Raw genomic sequence first — 19991 nt, 5'->3', positions numbered from 1 at the left:
TGTCTTTAAAACGAGCTACATTTACACGGCTAAATATCTAAACTGTCATTAGTGTGAGTGGCACTAATTGATATTGATAGAAAGACGATGTAGCTATAAAGGCTATTTATGGGGTTACATTTCTAAATATTTTAACTGGATTTTCACTCAAATTATCCTCCCGCACTGCTGGTGGCGCTGTGCGCTAATTGCGAGCTGATGACGCGGTTTGTAAACACTAACCTGTCACTGAGATGCTCTTGTGGTGTGTGTCAACTACCCGGATAGCCGGGAGCTAGCTTACAAACGAACTTTTTTAAATCTTAATTTCACCTTTTAACATCTTATTTTTGCCGTTTTGAGTTAATATATGCTGGGTTAGCTCACTCGAATTCCCAGTTACGATCAGTAAATTAGCTTTCCTTGCCAGTCATGGCTTCCTAGGGATAAAAAAAAAAGGGTTAAAAGAAACCTTTTTACTTTTTTATTTATTTATTTATTTTTTTTACATCTGTTTCCCCGGAGGCCATCTGTGGGTGAGTAAATCAGTAACTGCTATTAACCTCAGCTTTACAAAATGAGCGTGAAAAGCTAATTTCCGAATGCTAATGGCTTTAGACTGAGGTCGCTTACAGTTTCCGTCATTTTAAAATATTTTTTCACTTCTTCTAACACGTGTACGCATTAAAATCACATTTAAGGGTTTCCCGGATTATTTTGGTTCTGAAGTCAAATTCGGCATAAGAATCATTAGAGCTGATTAAGGACGAAATATTTTATTGTCACCTGGGTGTTTGCATGAGGAGCTCTGAGGCTTCGATCTGCCTGAGGAAATCAAATCGTGGCCTCAGTTACTTACTTTAAGTCTCCTCTTTAAAAAACAACAACAACTTTTTCCTGATTGTACTTGATTTTATCTCCTTTTCAGTGTTTTTATTTAGTTACCAATTTCTGTCACTTTATGCCTTTTTTGTTTGCAACATAACTAATTCATATAAGTAAATAAAGACGATTATTATTTTCTCATTTCTCCTGTGTGTCTCTCAGCAGGATGATCTCTCAGGTCTTCATCTTGTCCTCGAAGGGGGACCATCTCATTTATAAAGACTGTATCCTTCTGTTCCCACAGCTGGAAACAGCTCAGGACAAATGAAAGCTGTATGAATAAGTGTATTAGTCCCCCATTAAGTAAACTTTAACTGTAAATATATTTCGGCAGTGCCGGACCTCCATACTGTCGGTTGTATGGGGACAATTCTGAATCTGAAAACTTGCTTTATTTATTTTGTGTGTAAACATCAACCTTGACCTGACCCACCAGTCCGTGGAGAAGCTGGTAACGACATTGTCAGTATTTTCTACGAGAAGGTCACGGCGCTGACCGGAGACCAGCCTCCGGTCGTCATGGTAAATAAGTTATGGCTTCTTTTTATTGAGACACGCATACCTGCTGATTAATGCTCAGGACCATCCAAACACACAAAGTGGAGCTCAGACTTTTTGAAGGGTTTGTTGGAACAGTTAACCTCACAGCAGTTCGATTATTGGTCCGTGTGACTGACTCGGACTCCACATGATGTTCTGGTGTCTGTTTTGGTTCATTTTATGTAGCTCCCAGTGTTTCCATGATGTGGTCAGCTTTCCAGCTGCAAAAGCTGCTGCAATGCAGCAACATCTGCTCTCTGTCCGGACTTTGTCCAGTCAGCTCATAATTAAAAACATTTAAACCAACAATGAGCAGGTTTCTCAGATTTCAGAAGAAGGAATCATTATGTTTGATTGTAATACCAGTTATTTTCTCCTCATGTCTGGTTAAACGTCTTTTGTTTTCCTGCAGAATCATAAGGATATTTACTTCGTCCACATCAGGCAGGGAGGACTGTACTGGGTCGCCACGACCACGGCGGGCTCCTCGCCGTTCACCATTACCGAGTTTCTCAACAGGTACGAGGTCATCCGTAAGCTGACTGCTTGTGTTTGAGGATGGCTGTGACCTCAGACAGTTTGAGGCTCCTGAGCTGACTGAGCATGCTCTTTGTTGCAGGTTAGCAGCTCTGGTTAAAGATTACTGCGGCAGCCTATCAGAGAAGTCGGTGCAGATGAACTTCGCCCTCATCTACGAGCTGCTGGACGAGATCGTGGTGAGTCTCTGTGCTGCCCCCCCTTTTGGCTACAGGTGGTGCTGTAAAGTTTTAATATATGTAAAGAAGGACGTAGCCTCAAACCTGCACTCTTACAGACCTGAGGAAGACTCTGGTCTGACTGTGAAGAAGTCTTTGTGAAAATGAACGTATCGCACTTTTTCTGTGACCTCTGTTAATGCTTCACTGATGAGTTCATGATCTCATTCATTTCCCATGAATTTTCTTCCAATTATCCAAAGTCGTTTTTCACATCGGACAAACTTATATGAAAGTTTTCCCATCGGTGTGGAAGCAGTGTGGAGCTCGTTATCTCTCAGGTTTACAGCGAAGAAGTAAAAACATGAGCTGTGGGTGGAGCAGCTTCTTCTGTAGTGCAGATTCAGCACCTCCGGCTCCATCTCTCTTAGAGGGAAACAAGCATTTAGGCTACGTTCACTCTGCAGGTCTTGATGCTCAAATCCGATTGTTTGATCAAATCCGATTTTTTTGTCTGCTCGTTCACACTACAAATAAAATGTGACAGCAAACGCGCTCTAGTGTGAACGCTCAAAGCGCAAAAGAAGACGTCACACACAACGCGCTCTGTTTAGACCCAGACCAACAGTATTGTTTGACTGATGGTCCTTAATATAAAGACTTCAGACTTTACGTTTCCCAATTTTTGCTTTAAGTTATTTTGTTATTTACATAATAATGTAAATAATCTAATAATGATCCTTATTGCTGTTTTAGAGGAGCGCTGCTTCAAAGGATAGTTGCAGATTTCTGTCACAATCTGCAGATTATACAGAACAAATAAAATGTTCACGTTTCTCCAACGTTGTCTTCCCAACAGTTTCACCGGATGGACAGGAAGTGTTCGCGATGTCTTCTCTGGCGCTGATAATTGGCGTCTGTTTTGTGTCGGTGACGTAAAAGACGGATTTAAAGTGACATGACCATCAAACAGCAGCTTTCTGAAACATCAGATATGTATCGATTCAGCACCACATATGAAAGTGACCCAGATCGGATTTGAAAATATCGGATTTGTGCCGTTCACACTGTCACATCATGATCGGATAGATGGTCGCATAGGGTCAAAAAATCAGATTTGATGCGCTTTCGCCTGCAGTGTGAACTTTAGTCACATTTTCTTTTGATGAACCTCTGCTCGTGTAAACACCCTCCTCTCCTTCTGTCTGTCAGGACTACGGTTACATCCAGACGACGTCCTCTGACGTCCTGAAGAACTTCATCCAGACCGAAGCCGTCACCTCCAGGCCGTTCAGCCTGTTTGACCTCAGCAATGTCGGCCTGGTACGGTAACACCACCTCACATGCTTGCTTTGTTTTCTTGACATTTAACAGCTTCGAGGGGAACCGCAGCCCTCTGTCCTCAGGAGGCATCAAAGTCACATTTTTGTTTTCAGATCATTCAAGGTGATTTGGCCCAGAGAAATAAGAACTGTCATAACAACAGGATTAAAAACAGGAGTTTCGGCAGAATCAGGTGTTCACAGTCAGGGCTTTGGGCTTTTTTTCTAAGGCAGCAGAAAACAAATATGTGAGCCGAGGTCCATGCCGTGCTTTGTAAATCTGTCCTTAGACACGGATGGATGTCATTTCCTCCAGCTGTCTGGTCTTAATGAGGCTCTGGATGAACTGCAGACGATAATCTGAGCTATGTTTTGAAGGTCGGTCTTCTTGGTTCCATAATGTCTCGACACAACTGCCCGTTTTGTTTTCTTCCAAGTTTTGAGGGTTTAAGGACGGATTACTCTGTCAGCGCTGGGCTCCTCCTTAAATCTGTGACCTTAAGTGCGTGCAGCCAGGGCTGGACGTTACGGGAAGACGGCTTTGACCTCCTCGGTGCACGACTCTTATTAGCTCTGCTGCTGAATACAAGTGTTTCTTGTTGTTGTATGTTTCTGAGCCCTCCTGGTTTCCCAGCAGCCCCTGTGTCTGGTTTTTGTTAGACATCCAGGGAACGTGTCTGTGCCGACAGGAGAAATGTTTGGCTGGTCAAACTGGGCTGTAAACGTTCATTATGTTGTGTCTTCAGTCTGTTTGACTGTTAGCAGCTCTGTGAGTCAGTGAGGTTGTGCTCGTCTGCCTCAAGAAGTTTGATTTATCGTCTTCACCTTTATTTTATAGCAAGAAAAGAGAGTTTATTTGAGAGCAGGAGCATCACATCACCAAGATTTACTGAGCAGTGACAGCAGCGAGGATCAGACACCAGGAGAAACTGAGGGGATTTGAGGCGGGTTGCAAAGCAGCTGGCAGACAGGCCGCTGTAACGTTGACTGTTTTAGGGGAAACACTCTGTATGTTTGTGCCTTTGAGAGCTAACTGTGCTGGAACCTCAGAGCCTTCGTGGAGCTTTAATGGATTTTTATTTTCAGTTGAAAGTGTTCATTCTGCCGTCAGCTGACAGTCTGCTTTCACCGCGTTGTTGACCTTGTTTTTATTTGTTTGCTGTCGTTGCAGTTTGGAGCAGAGACGCAGCAAAGCAAAGTGGCTCCAAGCTCTGCAGCCACCAGACCGATCCAGTCCAGCAGAGAGCAGGTAAAACCCCGCACACCTGTGGGAGGGAAACAGCTGAGCGAGAGGACGAGGACAGCCTGACGGACGAAGAACAAGCTGCTCTTCAAGTCTGTGGATGATCTGTGGGCTCGTTTCTCTGGAGTGTGCTTTTATCTTTTAGATAAACAAGCCTCAAATATGAAGGCAATCTATATTCATATACATGTTTTTGTTTCTGGTGTAAAAATGTTGATATTCTTTAATTTTTCCAAGAAGATGAGCTGATTAGTTTAAGACGAAGGTTAAATCAACATTCAGAACACCTAAAGCCGAGGCAGTCGTCGTTCACTGAGATATGAGTTAGTAAAAGTTCAGTTCGGTCAGTTTTTATGGGAACTTTGAGCCATTTGCTCCGTTTTATAACCAGGTTTGGAGGTTTGAAACTGACTGTCAGATTTCAGTAAATAGTCTGGTCCCAGCTGGACTGAAAACTTCCTGGAAAAACCTGAACTTTTCATGTCCTCTGATCATCTGGTCTGTGTGTTTTCCAGGGAGGGAAGAGCGAGATATTTGTGGACGTGATTGAGAGGATGACGGTTGTCCTCGGCTCCAACGTGAGTAACATCAGCGCGAGAAAAACAGTCACACCCGAAAAGCTTAAAAAGTTTCAGACTTGCAACAAATAAGAGTGAATAATCTGAGGAATGTGTTGGTGTCAAAAAACATTTAATTACAAAAGATTTCTGAAATGAATCAAACAAAACAGAGAACTTTGTGCAGAGCTGTTGGGTGTGATGAACTTTGGTTTGTGCTGCAGGGAGTTCTGATGAAGGCAGACGTGGAGGGCGAGATCAGAGTGAAGTGCTACATGCCGAGCTGCTCAGGTGAGACAGCGAGCCGCCACACAGGTGGTGTCTGTGGTTCAATCAGCTGGTCCCGTCCACTCACACATCTGACACTTGATGTGTCTGAAACTGGACTTTCCAAGGATCAGTGCTAAAGAAAAGATGAAGCATCGTATGTTCTCCAGTGAGTTGGAGGATTTAAAGTCACTTCCTGACGACTGATTTTACTCGTTTAAACGAGAGGAAACAAATCAGATCAGTCTGCAGTTTTGCTGAGATGTGAAGTCGTACCAGCAACTTCCCATCAAACAGAGAAACGCACAATGAAACACACAGCTGTCATTACGGTTGATGATGTCATAGGTGGCGCACGCAGCAGCCAGTCCAATGAGTAAAGGCGAGCCTTTAAAAGGCTGCGTCTCGTTTATTCTGAGTGGTGTTGATGCACGTTTATTATTATTATAATGTGAACAAACGCCTCATAATGAGCCAATAAAGACAAACCTTGAACTTTGAGCACAGGTCAGGTTTCCTCAGTCGCAGCTAATCTTCACACTCAGCAACAGTAAAGACATCACAGCATGACAGCAACAACACTGCTAACTTAACCTGAGCGTGAACAGTCCAGCTTCATGTTCTCGTCCAGCAGAACAGCAAGCCAGTCAGGAACCATCTGCTTCATGAATGCTGCTGTTCGATCCCTACACTCAACCTACGATTCAGAAGTTCGACTCTCCCCCCCCAATATCCTCTAAAGAGAAGTTTTAGTTTTTTTTCTTGTGTAGCTCTCCTCTGATCTGAATTAAACTAATCCAGCAGCAGCGAGTGAACCAGTACAACAAAAATGTGCATTACAATATAAAAATAAACTTCTTATATGTTAATACCTGTGATTTGTTTCTTTGTCTCTAACATCTGAAGCGATGTCATCCTCTCGTCTCAGTCTGGTGTGTCTGTGCTGTCTCTTTAACAGAGATGCGAATCGGACTGAACGAAGAGTTCAGCATCGGCAAGTCTCAGCTCAGAGGTAAAGACGCACAATCACATCGCAGACTTTATGTTGTCATCACAGAGTAAATGCAGCACATATGAAGTCCACGATCTGTGTTCAGTAGTGAGTGAACAGGCAGAAGAAAGGCTCTGTAGCCTGGCCTGCAGATAAAACTATTCTAACCTGCGAAGAAGAAGAAAAAAGAACCAGACAGAGATGGACTGCAGGAATCTGAGTTTGTACCAGTGAAGGGGATAAACAACAGAGTCGTCTGCACAGAAACAGGATTTAACTGATATTACTTAGATATGAAGAAGAGCATCCATCAGCTTCTCAGGGTCGCTCACATTCACTCGCTTGTTGCATGATGGTGGAATTGAACTCAGGACCTTCTTGCTGTGCACCAACAGTGCTAACCACCGTGTCACCGTGCTGCCACACTTCTAAGTGACAAGTAATTTGAAGTAATTTGAAAGCAAAGTTTTTCACTATTGTTTGCAGTTCTGTAAGAACTGAGTCAGCAGCAACTACAACCTCCTTAAGCAGCATTAATTTGCAGTGACTGTTTTCAGGCGCTCACATCACTGTGGGGCGAGTTTGGTCCACTCTATATTCGAGTTGTTTGTTCATGCACAGCTCTCTCAGGTCTGCACTTTGACTGGACCGTTGCAGCTTGATTGGTTTATTTTTCAGCTGTTCTGTTGGAGATTTGCTGCTGTACTCGGGATCATTGTCCTGTTGACGACCCAGTTTGGTCCGAGCTTTATCTGTGGGACTCTGGTATACAGAGTTCATCTAATCTATGGTGCTGTGTTCTTTGTACAGAGAAGAGGCTTTCTCCTACAGCCCTTACAAACCTGTCATGATCGTTGACTGTTAGCATGCTAACTGAGGCCTGAGCAGCATCACACGCTCTGAGCTCGGGGTGAAGTCGCTGGGACGTCCTGACAGGACTGCAGACCAGCAAACTGACCTTATAGAGGTGATCACACTTAGTGGTGTGATCTGTGATTATCAGCACCGGGTCAGACTGCAGGGGACGTTTGCTGTTACTCACTTTCATGCAGTTATTTGTGTTTCTGATTCACACCTTTCATGCTGACACGCTGAAATGTTGCAGCCGTGTTTTTGTTCAGCGATCAAAGTGAAGTGTGAGTAGAAAGACAAACTGAGCCGTGCACAATGTCCGTCCTCATAAACACAGAGCAGCGTTAAACGTGCTTCATCCTGTCGGTGTTATTAAAAACAGCACGGCTTCATTTCCTCAGAGATTTCATTTCCTGCTGCTGTTTGTGTTCTTGCTTTTCACAGATGCATGCGTCTTTATTTTGGTATTTGTTTGCTTATTAGCTTCACGGTGGATTTAAAGGTTTGAAGGTCGGCACGTACTGAGCGGGGCTGGTTAAAGAGTCCGGACTGCGGCTGCCGTCAGTATTCTGGGAGCCCCCGAATCCTGAAAAGTCTGGATTCAGATTAGTCGGTGATGTTTCTCAGACAACATCGTGACCCAGTTTCTTTGTGGGTCATGATGTTGGATCCACATCTGGATGGACTCCCATCACTAAGGCGAGAGGATGTGCAGGTTAAAATGAAGTGTGTGACCTGCCGTGTTTGTTCCTGTTCAGGTTACGGAGCCGCTGTTCGGGTCGACGAGTGCAGCTTTCACCAGGCGGTGCGGCTGGACGAGTTTGACAGCCATCGGATCCTCCGACTGTGTCCCAGCCAGGGAGAGGTGATCCTAATCCTACAATATTACATACAGAGACACCAACAATCATATGACCCCCTATTAGCAGCACTTTGGTGACAGTGGGAAGGAAAAACTCCCTTTTAACAGGAAGCGACAGCTTTGCCTTGCTCCTCAGCACCATCAGAGTCACAGAGGAGCATGAAGGAGCCCGAGCACTCACTCTCGACTGCTCCTCATGCTCTTCATCTCCTCCTCTTGCAGCAAACTGTGATGCAGTACCAGCTCAGCGACGACCTGCCGTCTGCGCTTCCTTTCCGCCTCTTCCCCACCATCGAGAGAGACAACGGAGGAAGGTAGGACCTTCATCACATCCACACAAACTACATGAGGTTCAGAAACCTGCAGTTCCTCTAACGTCCAGCAGAGGCTCCAGCAGTGCGCTGTCTCCTCAGACTCCCCAGTTAAAATGTGGCGCGGCCTCCTTAAACATTTCTCATAAAACCTGTAAGTTAAACAAACACTATGCAAACATGAAGCAGGTCCTGCTCTGAGAACAGGGCGAGGTTGTTGTTGGACAGTTGTGCCAGCAGAGGGCAGACAGTCTGAGCAGGTGTTTCACCTCCTGCAGGCAGGTGAGGTTTGATCGGTGAAAGCGTGAGCTCTGGCGCCCCCTATCAGGTTTATTCGCCTGATTCTTCACCCGTTTGTTCACTGCAGGCTTCCCTGAGCTCAAACTGACATTTAACGGCCATAAAGGGAAAAATGTGCTGGAAAACAGGAAGCAGGCTGCTGCAGCAGTTTTCAGCCTACACCCTGTTAACAGGCTTTCTTCCCTCGTTTCCTGCTGCTTTAGTGCAGCTCGCCTTCTATTCCTGTACATGCGGACGCCAGCTCCTTTATAGCCGGGTCGACAACCTTTCTGATGATGAGTGCATCTAAAGTTTGCTCAGAGGTCAAAGGGCCATATGACTGCATTAGCAATAAATTTAATAACGCTCTATATTAACAGTTACACACTATGTAGATCAACTTTATAGATTATATTTGTTCAGATGTTGGCAGCTATCAGCGAATAGTTATCTTTATACTATTTTATCCATAACAGCAAATGCACTGAACAACAGAAAATACAAATGCTGTTTATGGTCTCCTCACGACAATGATAAGGAAAATAAACTGGGCCAATATGGCATGTTTGTTAATACAGAGACACACATGTTAATGTGATCTCTGGTCTCCGAGTGTCCAGCATTCAGAGGCTGCCTGAGGACTCATGTGAGAATAAACCTGCTCACTCAGATATTAGAGCCAAATCCTGTCCATAAGGCCTCTGCAATGTTCTGAAGACAGTTAAAGTTGTCAGGTAGTGACGTCCAGCAGGTGAACATGCAGCTTTGAATGAAAACAAACGCTGTGGTGACAGTGATGTACAGTCTTGTTGGTATATGTAAGATTTCTATACATTTGACATCAGATAAAAACTTTGGTTGTAAGATTTAGATAATTATTTATTAAAAACGAGACATTTTAAATGAGAATAAGAAAGTACTTCTTTGTGCCCCCCTCTCCCTGTTAATGCCCTACATGGCCCCCCCTGGCTAAACTTTGCTAGACCCGCCCCTGCACAGTTACCAGCTGTCAGCTGCTTAGAAAAGGATCCTGGTGTTATTTGTCTCTCAGAAACAGTTCATAACTTCACCTAAAAGGTAAACCTGTTTCTCCATCAGCTGTTCAGCTCTGATGATTCAGTAAGGACATCTCCTGTTTCATCTTCATGTTTCCCTCTCACCATATATCCAAACAGACATCATGACCAGCAGCTTTACAGCTGTGGCTCCAGCAAACATCAGCTGATACTAGAAATTAATATTAAATAAATTCTAACAGCAGCTGATCAAGCTTAAACGTGCTGCTGCTGTTTAACGCAACATCCGCTGGTTTCTTCTTTCTGGTGCAAAATGGGCGATAAACAAATGAGAGAGACGATCAGCTGATCATTGATCAGTTTCATGATTGAAGTAGAAACAAGAGAGGGAGGGGGGAGAATGAGAGAAGAGGCAGCTTTGCAGCAAAGACAGAATAACTCCAGCTTTGTGTCTTTTTCATTCTAGCTGAAGTTTGGGACAAACTGTTCCTTTTCAGCTCAACACGAAACGAGTAATATTTTCTCTGAATACGAGACGATTCCGTCTTTTTACGGGATGGTTGGCAACTCTACTAACTAACCTTATGAATAAAGTTCACCATCAGTAACATCATAGCACCACCCAGCTGTATATAAACTCCGTCATGCTAGCTAGTAGCAGTACGAGTTATTGTAACTGACTGTAAAAAGTCAGCACAACGAAAATAAACTCCACCTAAACTTGGTTTATATCTGACCCAGATAGACTGCAGGTTATAACTTCTTACCTGAAGCTCAGTTCACCTGACAGTCGGACCGGCGGCCGCCTCGGGGCTCTCCTCCCCTTTCTCTCCTCCACCTGTTGCCTCTGTGGAAGCTCCACCACAGCCACCACCAAACAACTGACTTATTTTTACACATCGACCAGATCCTGACCAATCCACCAGCTTTCATTGTTTATACTGTTACAAAAAAAAAAAATCATCGGCCCATAAAAACGAAAACTCACCATCGGGCCAGTCCAGCTATGGTTGTGCCATCAGTTAACCCAGGGTTGCCGGCCCTGCTTCATAGTAACAACTGCAGCCTCAGTGTGAGCACAAAACTCATCAGGCTGACAGCAGATTTAGCCAACAGGCCTGTGCAGTGCTGACTGTCACACCGTAACCATGTGACTGTATTTGGATAAGAGGGGCAATACTGAGCCATCATTGAATCCCAGAGAGTGGATACTGATCATCATCATCATCATCATCCTGGTGACTCTTCAGTCTCAGCTGACTGCAGCTTTCCAACCTTATAAACTCCACATTTGCATAATGACTGAAATAACTCCACTGATGAACAATGGTGCCGAGAGCTCAGGTTCATGATCAATAATATGCAAATGATTGTTGATCATATCAGCTAAAGCTACCTAACTTCAGTTTGCAGCATCTCATCTGCAAACTGATGCTAAAAAACGTCCAATTAACATCCCAGAATTTCACCGAAACAGGAGCTCAGACTTCCTGTTGGTCCAACAACCCGACAGCAGGATTATTATAGAAATGCTCCTAAAGCAGCGACGCGCCCCTGATGGAAACTATAACCCTTAATGCAGGTTAAACACATGAGTTATAACATATTAGGGGTGGGGAAAAAATGGATACTGTGTAGCATGGTGATATTTTGTTTGCTAATAATGTATGGATACAGGGACAGCAGAAATCGATACTTTGTTACAAAAAGGTTTTTGTGCTCTGACTTCAGAGCATGTTGATCCTTTTTCTGAGCAAGAATCCTGACATTCCTTCACTGTCCAAATGTGTTTAATAAACATGACAGTTTACTTATTTTAATTTAAGACATGTTTTATTTTAATGAAGTTTAAAACTTTTTGATTTAATGTAAAATTATATTTTGTTTTAATTTACTTTCAAATTCTTCAGTTGCTGAAGGGGCTGCATAGTTTTCATAAACTGCATAGTTCAGAATAGCTATAATTGTACCAGATGGTTGATTCAGTTAAGTTGGACTAGACTGTAATACAAACCGTTCAGTTTGTCAACAATCAAACTGAAATGAGAGAAAGACTGAGTGTGAGACTTTGATATTAGAGAAAATGAATATTGATAAAGTTTACCTTTATGTACAGAATCTGAATATCGCAAAATATTTTAAAAAATTGCAATAATATTGTATCGTGCGTTAAGTATCGTGATAATATCGTATCGTGGGATGTATGGTGATTCACACCTCTATAACATACAGGTGTGAAATGATGTTGCAGAGAAGGAAGAGTTTGTGTTTCAGGCTGTAAACATGTTTGTTTCTGGTGTGGGGACCCACTCACCGCTGCAGCCTCTAGTGGACATTAGAGGAACTGCAGTATAGGACTTTAGCTCAGGAACGTGTATTTAAATTGTAACTGAACGTAAAACTGAAGCATAGAATAAACTGATTATTAAAGCTCGTTAACCTAAAGTTAACCTGCTGACCTGCCAGCCTGTCTCTGTGTTTCGTTCATTTTATCAGTGAACAAGAAAACCTTCTGCAGTAAAGTCACATCACAGTTTACTGGCAGTTTTCGGTGACTAAAACTTGTCTATTTATTTTATTTCTTTAGTTTTGACCTTGTGGAGATCGGCTTGTTCACTAACATCACACAGCTCACAGCTTTACTCGGCACCATCTTGGTTTTGTTGTAGCTGGTTTTATTAACTCTGGGAGTTTCTCCTCTCTGCAGGCTGCTGATGTACATGAAGCTTCGCTGCGATCTGCCACCAAAGAGGTCTGTTTGCATCCCACATATTTACACAGAAAGCGCTTCAGGTGCAGCAGGTGTGTTTGAATGATTCACGGCGTCCGTGTTGGAAACGACACGAGCTGCTGTCGGCCAGACGCCGCTTTAAAGGGCCAGCGCACCAAATTAAAAAGGAGAGTTCAATCTGGGGAAGCAGTCAGCAGGGGCTCACACAATCCAGAGGCATGATGGGAAGTGTAGGAGTGTTTTTAGAGTTTGAGGATATGTGAGTCTTTCCTCTCAGCTGTTTAAGATAAAGAAGGATTATTGTGATCTGAGGAGGGAAGCGAGCAGAATAATGTTCCTTTGAGTGAATCACAGCTTTGGAGAAAAAGCTTTAACAGCTTTTTTACGATCACTGTAAACAAAGCGAGGAGCGAGCTGAGGCGTCAGTGCAGCGCTCGAGTGATAATGATGATGATGACGTCATTGTTTTGTTTTGCAGCGCCGCCATCAACGTGTGTGCCACCATCCCCGTCCCCAAAGGCTCTGTGAGGTGAGGCGCTGCCATTCAAACCAGCTGCTGCTTCTCATGGAAATCAGTCTGTATGTAAACGCAGCGCCGGCGCTTCGATTTGAATGTGACTCAGTTGTTATTCTTCTGCACGTCACTGACACCTGCCCGAACAGGAAGCTCAAGGCCAGACGAGAGTTCCCCGAGCCTGTGGAGAAAGCGCGGCTCTTCTTAGAAGTGTTTTAAATGGAGAACAACATTAGCAAAGTAGGAGGGGCGGTTCTTATTTGTTAAGGAAAGTCATGGAAATCAAAGTCAGCGATGTGTGGACACAGAGTCCTGCTGCACAGTCACAGGTGGAAACGCCTGCAGTGACGTACAGGCAGCAGTGATGGTTTAGGTTTAGAGTCCAAACCAGTCAAATCATAAAGACATCAATTTACTTAAAAGCCTGTCAAACTCACAGATCACATGATCAGATGTAATCCACTGATCAGAAAGATTACAGCGCCGCTTTTTAATCACTGTGCCGTCATTTCAATGAAACATCAGGGACACTGATCGGGGGGGAATCAGGTTCACCAACGAGACAAACCCTAAACAGGACACTTTGCATTTGGCTGGTCTCAGTGTCACTGCTGCTAGCAGGAGGTGATACCTGGACCCTGTGGAGGGTTCACAGGTAGTCCAGCTCTTTGCTGTGTCTCCAGCACAGGCCGGGGGGCAGAGGGGTCGCGGTTTCTCGCTCCGTCCAGGCGTAAATCTTCCAGCTTCTCCACAGCAGGTGTGAGCTGAGGTTTCTGTACAGCTTGTGTTAATGTGGCAAACTCACAGCGATGAAGTTTTACAAAGTTTTAAGAAAATGTTTCAAAAGTTTAAAGCTTAAACCTCCTAAGATACGAACTCTTTCATGGCATTTTTAATTTCTCTTTGCTGTTTGGCCTGATTGGGACCCGATGAATGTAAAAACAAAGAATTACCTGATTTTTGTTTTTTACCTGATTTTTGTTTTTGATGAAAATGAAATCCACGTATGAGGACATTCGTTTGACATTTTGATAGAACAGTGGCAGCATAACGTCCTCGTAAGTGGATATCAGGCCCTTGTAGAGCAAAAATTAGTATTTTGGTCCCAAAATGTGATGGACGCCAGGTCCTGGGAGGTTAAAGCCTAATGTTTCCCAAATGTCTCCAGACGGCTTTGAGCTGCTTGAATCAGAATGAAGTCTCATCTGAGGCCTTGCTTTACAAACTGCTGCCGACAGCTGCGACTGATTGATGAACGTTGCGTCCTTCCTGTTGGACGTTACGCTCGCCGTGACTGGAGAGCTGAGGTCAGTTTAACGACCACAGAGTTCAGTTACAGACGGAGCAGCATTGTGGAAAATGACGGTTACATCAGCTGAAAGCTGCCGTCAGGATTACCAATCAAATCATGTCTGAAAGCTTCTCCGCCTCGCCGCCGCACACTGAGATTATGTCTGTAACAGCAGCCAGGTGACCTCTGACCTCTGGCGGGGGGGGGGGGGGGGGGGGGGGGGGGGTTTGCGGCAGGTTGTCAGGTGTGAATGAAGCCGCTCACGTTTGTTTGTTTGCTCAGTTTGTCGCAGGAGCTGAGCAGCCCGGATCAGAGCGCCGAGCTGAAGCCGCAGAGCCGAGCCGTCGTCTGGCAGATCGCTCGCTTCGCTGGAGGGACACAGCTCTCAGCGCTGTTCAAGGTAAATGGGGTGTTTGTGTAGCGCATCACACATCCAGTCATCCACACATTCACACACTGCTGATGGCAGCTACATTGTAGCCACAGCCGCCCTGGGGCGCACTGACAGAGGCGAGGCTGCCGGACACTGGCGCCACCGGGCCCTCTGACCACCACCAGCAGGGTGAAGTGTCTTGCCCAAGGACACAACGACTGAGACTGTCGGAGCCGGGGCTCGAACCAGCAACCTTCCAATTACAACTCTTGAGCCACGATCGCCACATGTGTGGTGACCACACGCCTGGAATATCTGTAGATTTGTTCGTACTAACAATCAAATACACAAACTCTTGTGATGTAATTTTCAAACACATCAATGTAAGACGGGCGACACTGAACCGCTTCCTCCAGCTTCACAAAAATGAAGCGCAAACATGGCCGCCATCACAGCAGTGACAACAACGATCGGGAGCTCCAATCACACGTTATTCTTCATGCTTCACGCCCTCTGTTACAGCGGGCTGATCGCTCTGTTAGGTCTGAAAGGACATCCTCCAAACAAGAGGCAAAATGGTCATGTGATCACTGAAATCAAGATGGAGGACGGTGCAGTGATGTGTAATCCTAAGAAACAGTTCAGGTTTTGTGCTTTGAAGGAAACAGACGGGCCAATTGGAAAAAGCCTGAGTACGGCGTGTTCACATGACTGTCCCGTGAAAACACGCTAATCTGATTCATTACCATCAATGTGATTAAAAAGTTCCTAGAAAACAGAAATATTAATAGAGGGAACGTTTAGCTTCCGTCACGCTGGCTGCTCACACAGGCCTAAAGGCTGGTAGTGACTGCCCGGCAACCACCGGTCGCTAGGGAAAAATATGAATTTACCGAGAGTTTTGTGAATGTTTGTGCGAATCTGCAGACAGGTGAAAACCTCGGCTGCCTGTAGTTTGTGTGAAAGATGACAAGTTATCACATGAACATATAAATGATTAACTAACCCCACCCCTCACCTTTGCCCCCCTGTTTTCAGCTGGAGGTCCCCAGCCTCAGCTCGGCCTCGATGTTGGAGGTCGGTCCGGTGGGTCTGAGCTTCGAGCTGCCGAAGATCACCGCCACGGGGCTGCAGATCCGCTTCCTGCGCCTGTCGCCCATCCAGCCGGGCCCCTCGCAGCGTTGGGTCCGATACGTCACCCACTCGGACTCCTACACGATCCGGATCTGAACATTTGGATGATCTTACTGACTGATCACAGGACTGGAGACGAGACACGTGACATCAATAACGCAAATGTGATTCTCGCTGTTTCATCCTTTTGTGACTCTGTGTTTGGTGGTTTGTGCAGAATCGGAGCTTCGTGCTGATTCAGTTGAATCATTTCTGCTCGCTGACCAGTTCCACTTCTCTTTGTCCTCCTTGCATTTAACCTTTAGGCATGACATGAAGTTGAAATTAAAATTGAGCTTTAGGACACTGTGTAGCTCTTTGTTTCCTCGGGATGGATGGATGGTGGCGCTGATGATGTAAGCATCCTGGAAGTGAAGAGCCAGCTGTTACGTTTCCATTCAGGCCTTCATAAACAATCCCTGTTATTAGTTCTTTTTGCTCAAGTTCAAACTAAAGTTTAAACCAGTGAATTCCTTCACCTGCTGTTCATGCTGATGTTCAGGAGCTAACGGGTTTAATCTGACATTGTTTGTCTTTGCTAGTCCTAAAGTTTGGGGAAAAGAAGGCAGCGTGACGTCTTTATGTTTGTAAAGACGTGTCACGTCTCATCCAAGGAGCTTCTTCAGCTCTAAAACAAGAGGTGGAGAGTCCGAGGTATTTAACCTGTCTGGAGTCGATCCTGACAGTCGCTGGTCATTACCATCAGTGGGGGTTAAGGGTGAAACCACCCTGGCACATGTGATGGTCTTACCCTGCAGAAGTCAATGACTTCGTAAAAAAAGCTGTTAAAGCTTTTTCTCCAAAGCAGCGATTCCCAAAGTCAGGAGTGCTGCAAAACCAGAAAATCCCAACCTCAAACCTGCACTCTGATCAAAGCGTGAGAGAGTGAAGCATTTACATGACAATTTTATTCAAAATCAGTCTGTTGGCTATAAACTGCTAATGTTACCCATTAGCATTGGCAGTTTATATGCAAAGTGTTAAGGCTAACGTGACCCATCTGTCACTAGGACACAAACTTCTCCTGCATTTCAACTTCACATAAATTTATATAAATATGTAATTGTACTGTAAGTAAATTAAAACTGAATTTCTATGACACCTGCAGTACCGTCACGGCCCACTAGGTTAGCTAACGGTCCACAGGACGAGAATTCATTGGCCCCCTGGTGGCCATTAAAAAGAATACAGTTTAAGGCACTTCTGGTTTCACTGTTAGAAAAACAACTTTTGGGGCTTATTCAGGATAAAATATTTCTCTTCACAAAGAACCAACTGTCAGCTCTAGATGAATCGAGTAAAGTGTCTGTTTGTCTAGCTTCAAATAAACGTGTTAGTCCTTAAAGTCCAATGAAGAACATTCTGATCCAAACCTCATGTTGTGCAGAAACTGGAAGGAGACCTTTGAAAGCAGATGTTGTTAGCACATGTAGGCAGCACAAGAGCTACCTTTGAGCTACCGTCCGCCACATGGAGTGCCATTCCAACCCAATTAGCGTTAAGTGGATTATGAAGCCCTCGAAAACCGAGTGAGTGTTTCGCGATGCTTGACGCGCGATCTGTGACTCCACTCCTCTCGAGCACGCCGCCTGTTCAGTGTCAAATGTAACAAACCTCCAGATATGAGTGGCGTGCTGTTATTCCCTTGGTAATTAATAAGAACTTTATAAAATGGAAATTTTGTTGGTGTATCTAAGGACAGAATTTCTGAAGTAATGCAATTAGTTCAAATAACTATAATTTTATTATGCTTTCCCAGAAGAAGGGAGTGGGGTTTTCCCATTGCTCTTGCTGTGACATCCCCTTCAGTCTGAGAGCAGAGAGTTTATCAGATGAATGAAAGTTTCCTAAAATGCACCGAAGCCAATAAACCAACAGACTAAGCCTGGAGTGAAAGTATGCAGCCTTAAGCATCAAACTGTAACTGATATCAGTGTGTTAAAGAGATTAATAGAGATATGGTATAAACCACATGTTTCCTACGGAGCTATCTGCTCATTACAACAAGCTAACAGTGGATATGTTTATTAAATTAAACAGAATCAACAGCAAAATCTATTTTTCATTCATCCAGGTGACTTTGAGTCTGTGCTGACCACAGGTCTCCTTACAAACAGGTCACGGCAGTCTGCATCATGAGACAGATCACATGTGATGCTGTGGTTTTGATTGTTGCACAGGTGACTGAACAAACCTGCAGTCGGCTGAAACTGAAGATGTCATCCAGGTGACTTACCTGGACGACCTCATCGAGACCATTTTTTCCATTTATTTTGGGATTAAATGTTCTAAAAGTGACACATGAACAAATTCCTGTGTCGTAAGAAATAAGTTGTTGTTTTATTGCACGCCTGCATTCGTGGTTAAAAACGTAAATGATGAAACATCCCAGTTGATGCTCGGTGTTCTGCAGCTGGTAAGATCAGAAATTAGTTACAAAATAGTTTGAAGTTGTGAAATGTGTGTTAAGTCTGGAACGAGGTGACAACATGTAATCTTTAACTGCACAAGCTGCAGGCTTAACTTGCAAATGTCCTGCAATGATGTCACAGGGCAAACGCCTGCATGTCCTTTTACAGCGCAAACACTGTTCCTACAGCTGCTCAGAAGAACATTAGCATCTGTGGAGGCTCGTCTTTAACACTACATTTAAATTTCAATCGAATAACTCAAAACTAGGGTTAGCCTGACACTCAGTAACTCAAGAAATGTTGTTTTAGTCCAAATTTGAAGACAATAGCCCAAAATTGTGATTTACAGATTACATGGCAGAGTAGCATTTTTTACAGTGGTGGAAAAGGGCTTCCTTCAAGAGCAGCCCTGAAGGCTTTTCTCCGACCGTGGCCTCTGGATGAAGGTTGAACATAGTCACTGTGACTTCGCTGCTTCAGTCTGCGGGCTCTGCTCCGTAAAGCCTGAAACTGGGTAGTTTATTGGTCAAGCACTCGAATAAGCTGAGGTGAAGCCCAGCAGAACAGGTTGGAAAAATGAAGCTCGTGTCTTAAACCCGTGTTCTACCTGAAGACCAATAGATGGCGATGACTGTGGTTGCATAAAAAGACCTCCAGTCCCCTAGAGGCTTGTCACATGATGTCAGTCTGCATGCCTCCAGAGTGGTCTGCAATATTGGAGGTGATACACATTAGGGCAAAGTATGTATTCCCTGAATAGTTGGTGACGGTTCCTGGAGGTTGTTAGCGTATGCCTGGTGAAATCGGTTGCAAAGAGCACGCTGCCACAAAAACGTCTTTGTGGTTGCTTCGGTTGCCTGTAGTTTGCATGGAAGATGCCAATTGTGGGCAAATGCTTTGCTAATTACTGATGTGGTGACGGTGAAACCTGAAATAGTGCGATACAAATCAGAGAAGGGTCGCCTTCAAAGTACAGGTGATGGCTCAGAACCACGCCGATATGTGTCATTTCTATTTGTGTTGCTTTTTTCACAGCTTTGCAGACACACGGATGATTGCAGCAACTTGCTAGCAACCAAAGCAATCGCTGACGAGTTGGGGAACACACTTTTCTCTCACGACCGAACCAGCGGTTGCCAAACGGTTGCAGACCAGTCTGTAAGGACATCACGTCTCAAATGACGGACAAGTTAAAACCATGTGGTTGGTGATCATGTAGACGTCTATGGGAAAAAGTCATTCGGAGTTTTTGGGCTCCGCTACTTGTTTTGTATCTTTTTTAAATAAAAAAAATACGTCTGTTTTGTACTTTTGTCGTACTGTGTTTCCTGGTGTGTTATTGGGGGAAAAAACATCAGCTACAGTAAAGATCAGCAACTCCCTGATTTCTGTATTGCTTCATAATGTGGAGGACTCCTGGGGGCTCCTGAGGGTCGGGGAAACCTGAAGCCTTGTGGGTAATACGGCCCTGGATTGCGGTGAACCTTAAACATGTCAGGCTGTTTAATGTGAATCAGCTCCTGCTCTGTTTACCATTGAACGGCCGGTGGTAGCAGAATGTCTGCGCTGCACCGCAGTTTAGGAATCATTTATGCCAAACTATGAATGGACCTTGAAGCAGCAGTAAACCCTCGGTCAGCCTGTAAAGCAGCTGGATTAGCCCGCTGCTGTTTCATTTCGCAGCGGGTCCTCACAGAGA

The 19991-nt window shown here is 44.5% G+C and overlaps 1 protein-coding gene across 2 annotated transcripts; it reads left to right on the top strand.

Moving 5' to 3' along the window:
- Positions 1 to 4: 4 nt before the first annotated feature.
- On the top strand, positions 5 to 16185 carry ap4m1 (adaptor related protein complex 4 subunit mu 1). Of its 2 annotated transcripts, none has more exons than XM_087847563.1 (16): positions 5 to 515; positions 1030 to 1088; positions 1301 to 1386; positions 1817 to 1923; positions 2024 to 2120; positions 3312 to 3422; positions 4593 to 4670; positions 5180 to 5242; positions 5446 to 5512; positions 6447 to 6500; positions 8090 to 8196; positions 8416 to 8507; positions 12507 to 12551; positions 13009 to 13059; positions 14618 to 14735; positions 15747 to 16185. In XM_087847563.1, exons 2-16 carry the CDS (start codon positions 1031 to 1033, stop codon positions 15936 to 15938), a joined length of 1326 nt encoding a protein of 441 aa, XP_087703689.1. In that variant the 5' UTR covers positions 5 to 515; position 1030; the 3' UTR covers positions 15939 to 16185. The 2 variants fall into 2 exon arrangements, with proteins under 2 accessions (XP_087703689.1, XP_087703688.1); XM_087847562.1 differs by having other exon boundaries at positions 1027 to 1088.
- Positions 16186 to 19991: the final 3806 nt, after the last annotated feature.

Source organism: Neolamprologus brichardi, chromosome 10 (genome assembly GCF_056152115.1).
Source record: "Neolamprologus brichardi isolate AB-2024 chromosome 10, ASM5615211v1, whole genome shotgun sequence".
Taxonomy (NCBI): Eukaryota; Metazoa; Chordata; class Actinopteri; order Cichliformes; family Cichlidae; genus Neolamprologus; species Neolamprologus brichardi.
The sequence above is the reverse complement of the archived record's forward strand: the minus strand, read 5'-3'. Positions and strand labels throughout refer to the sequence as shown.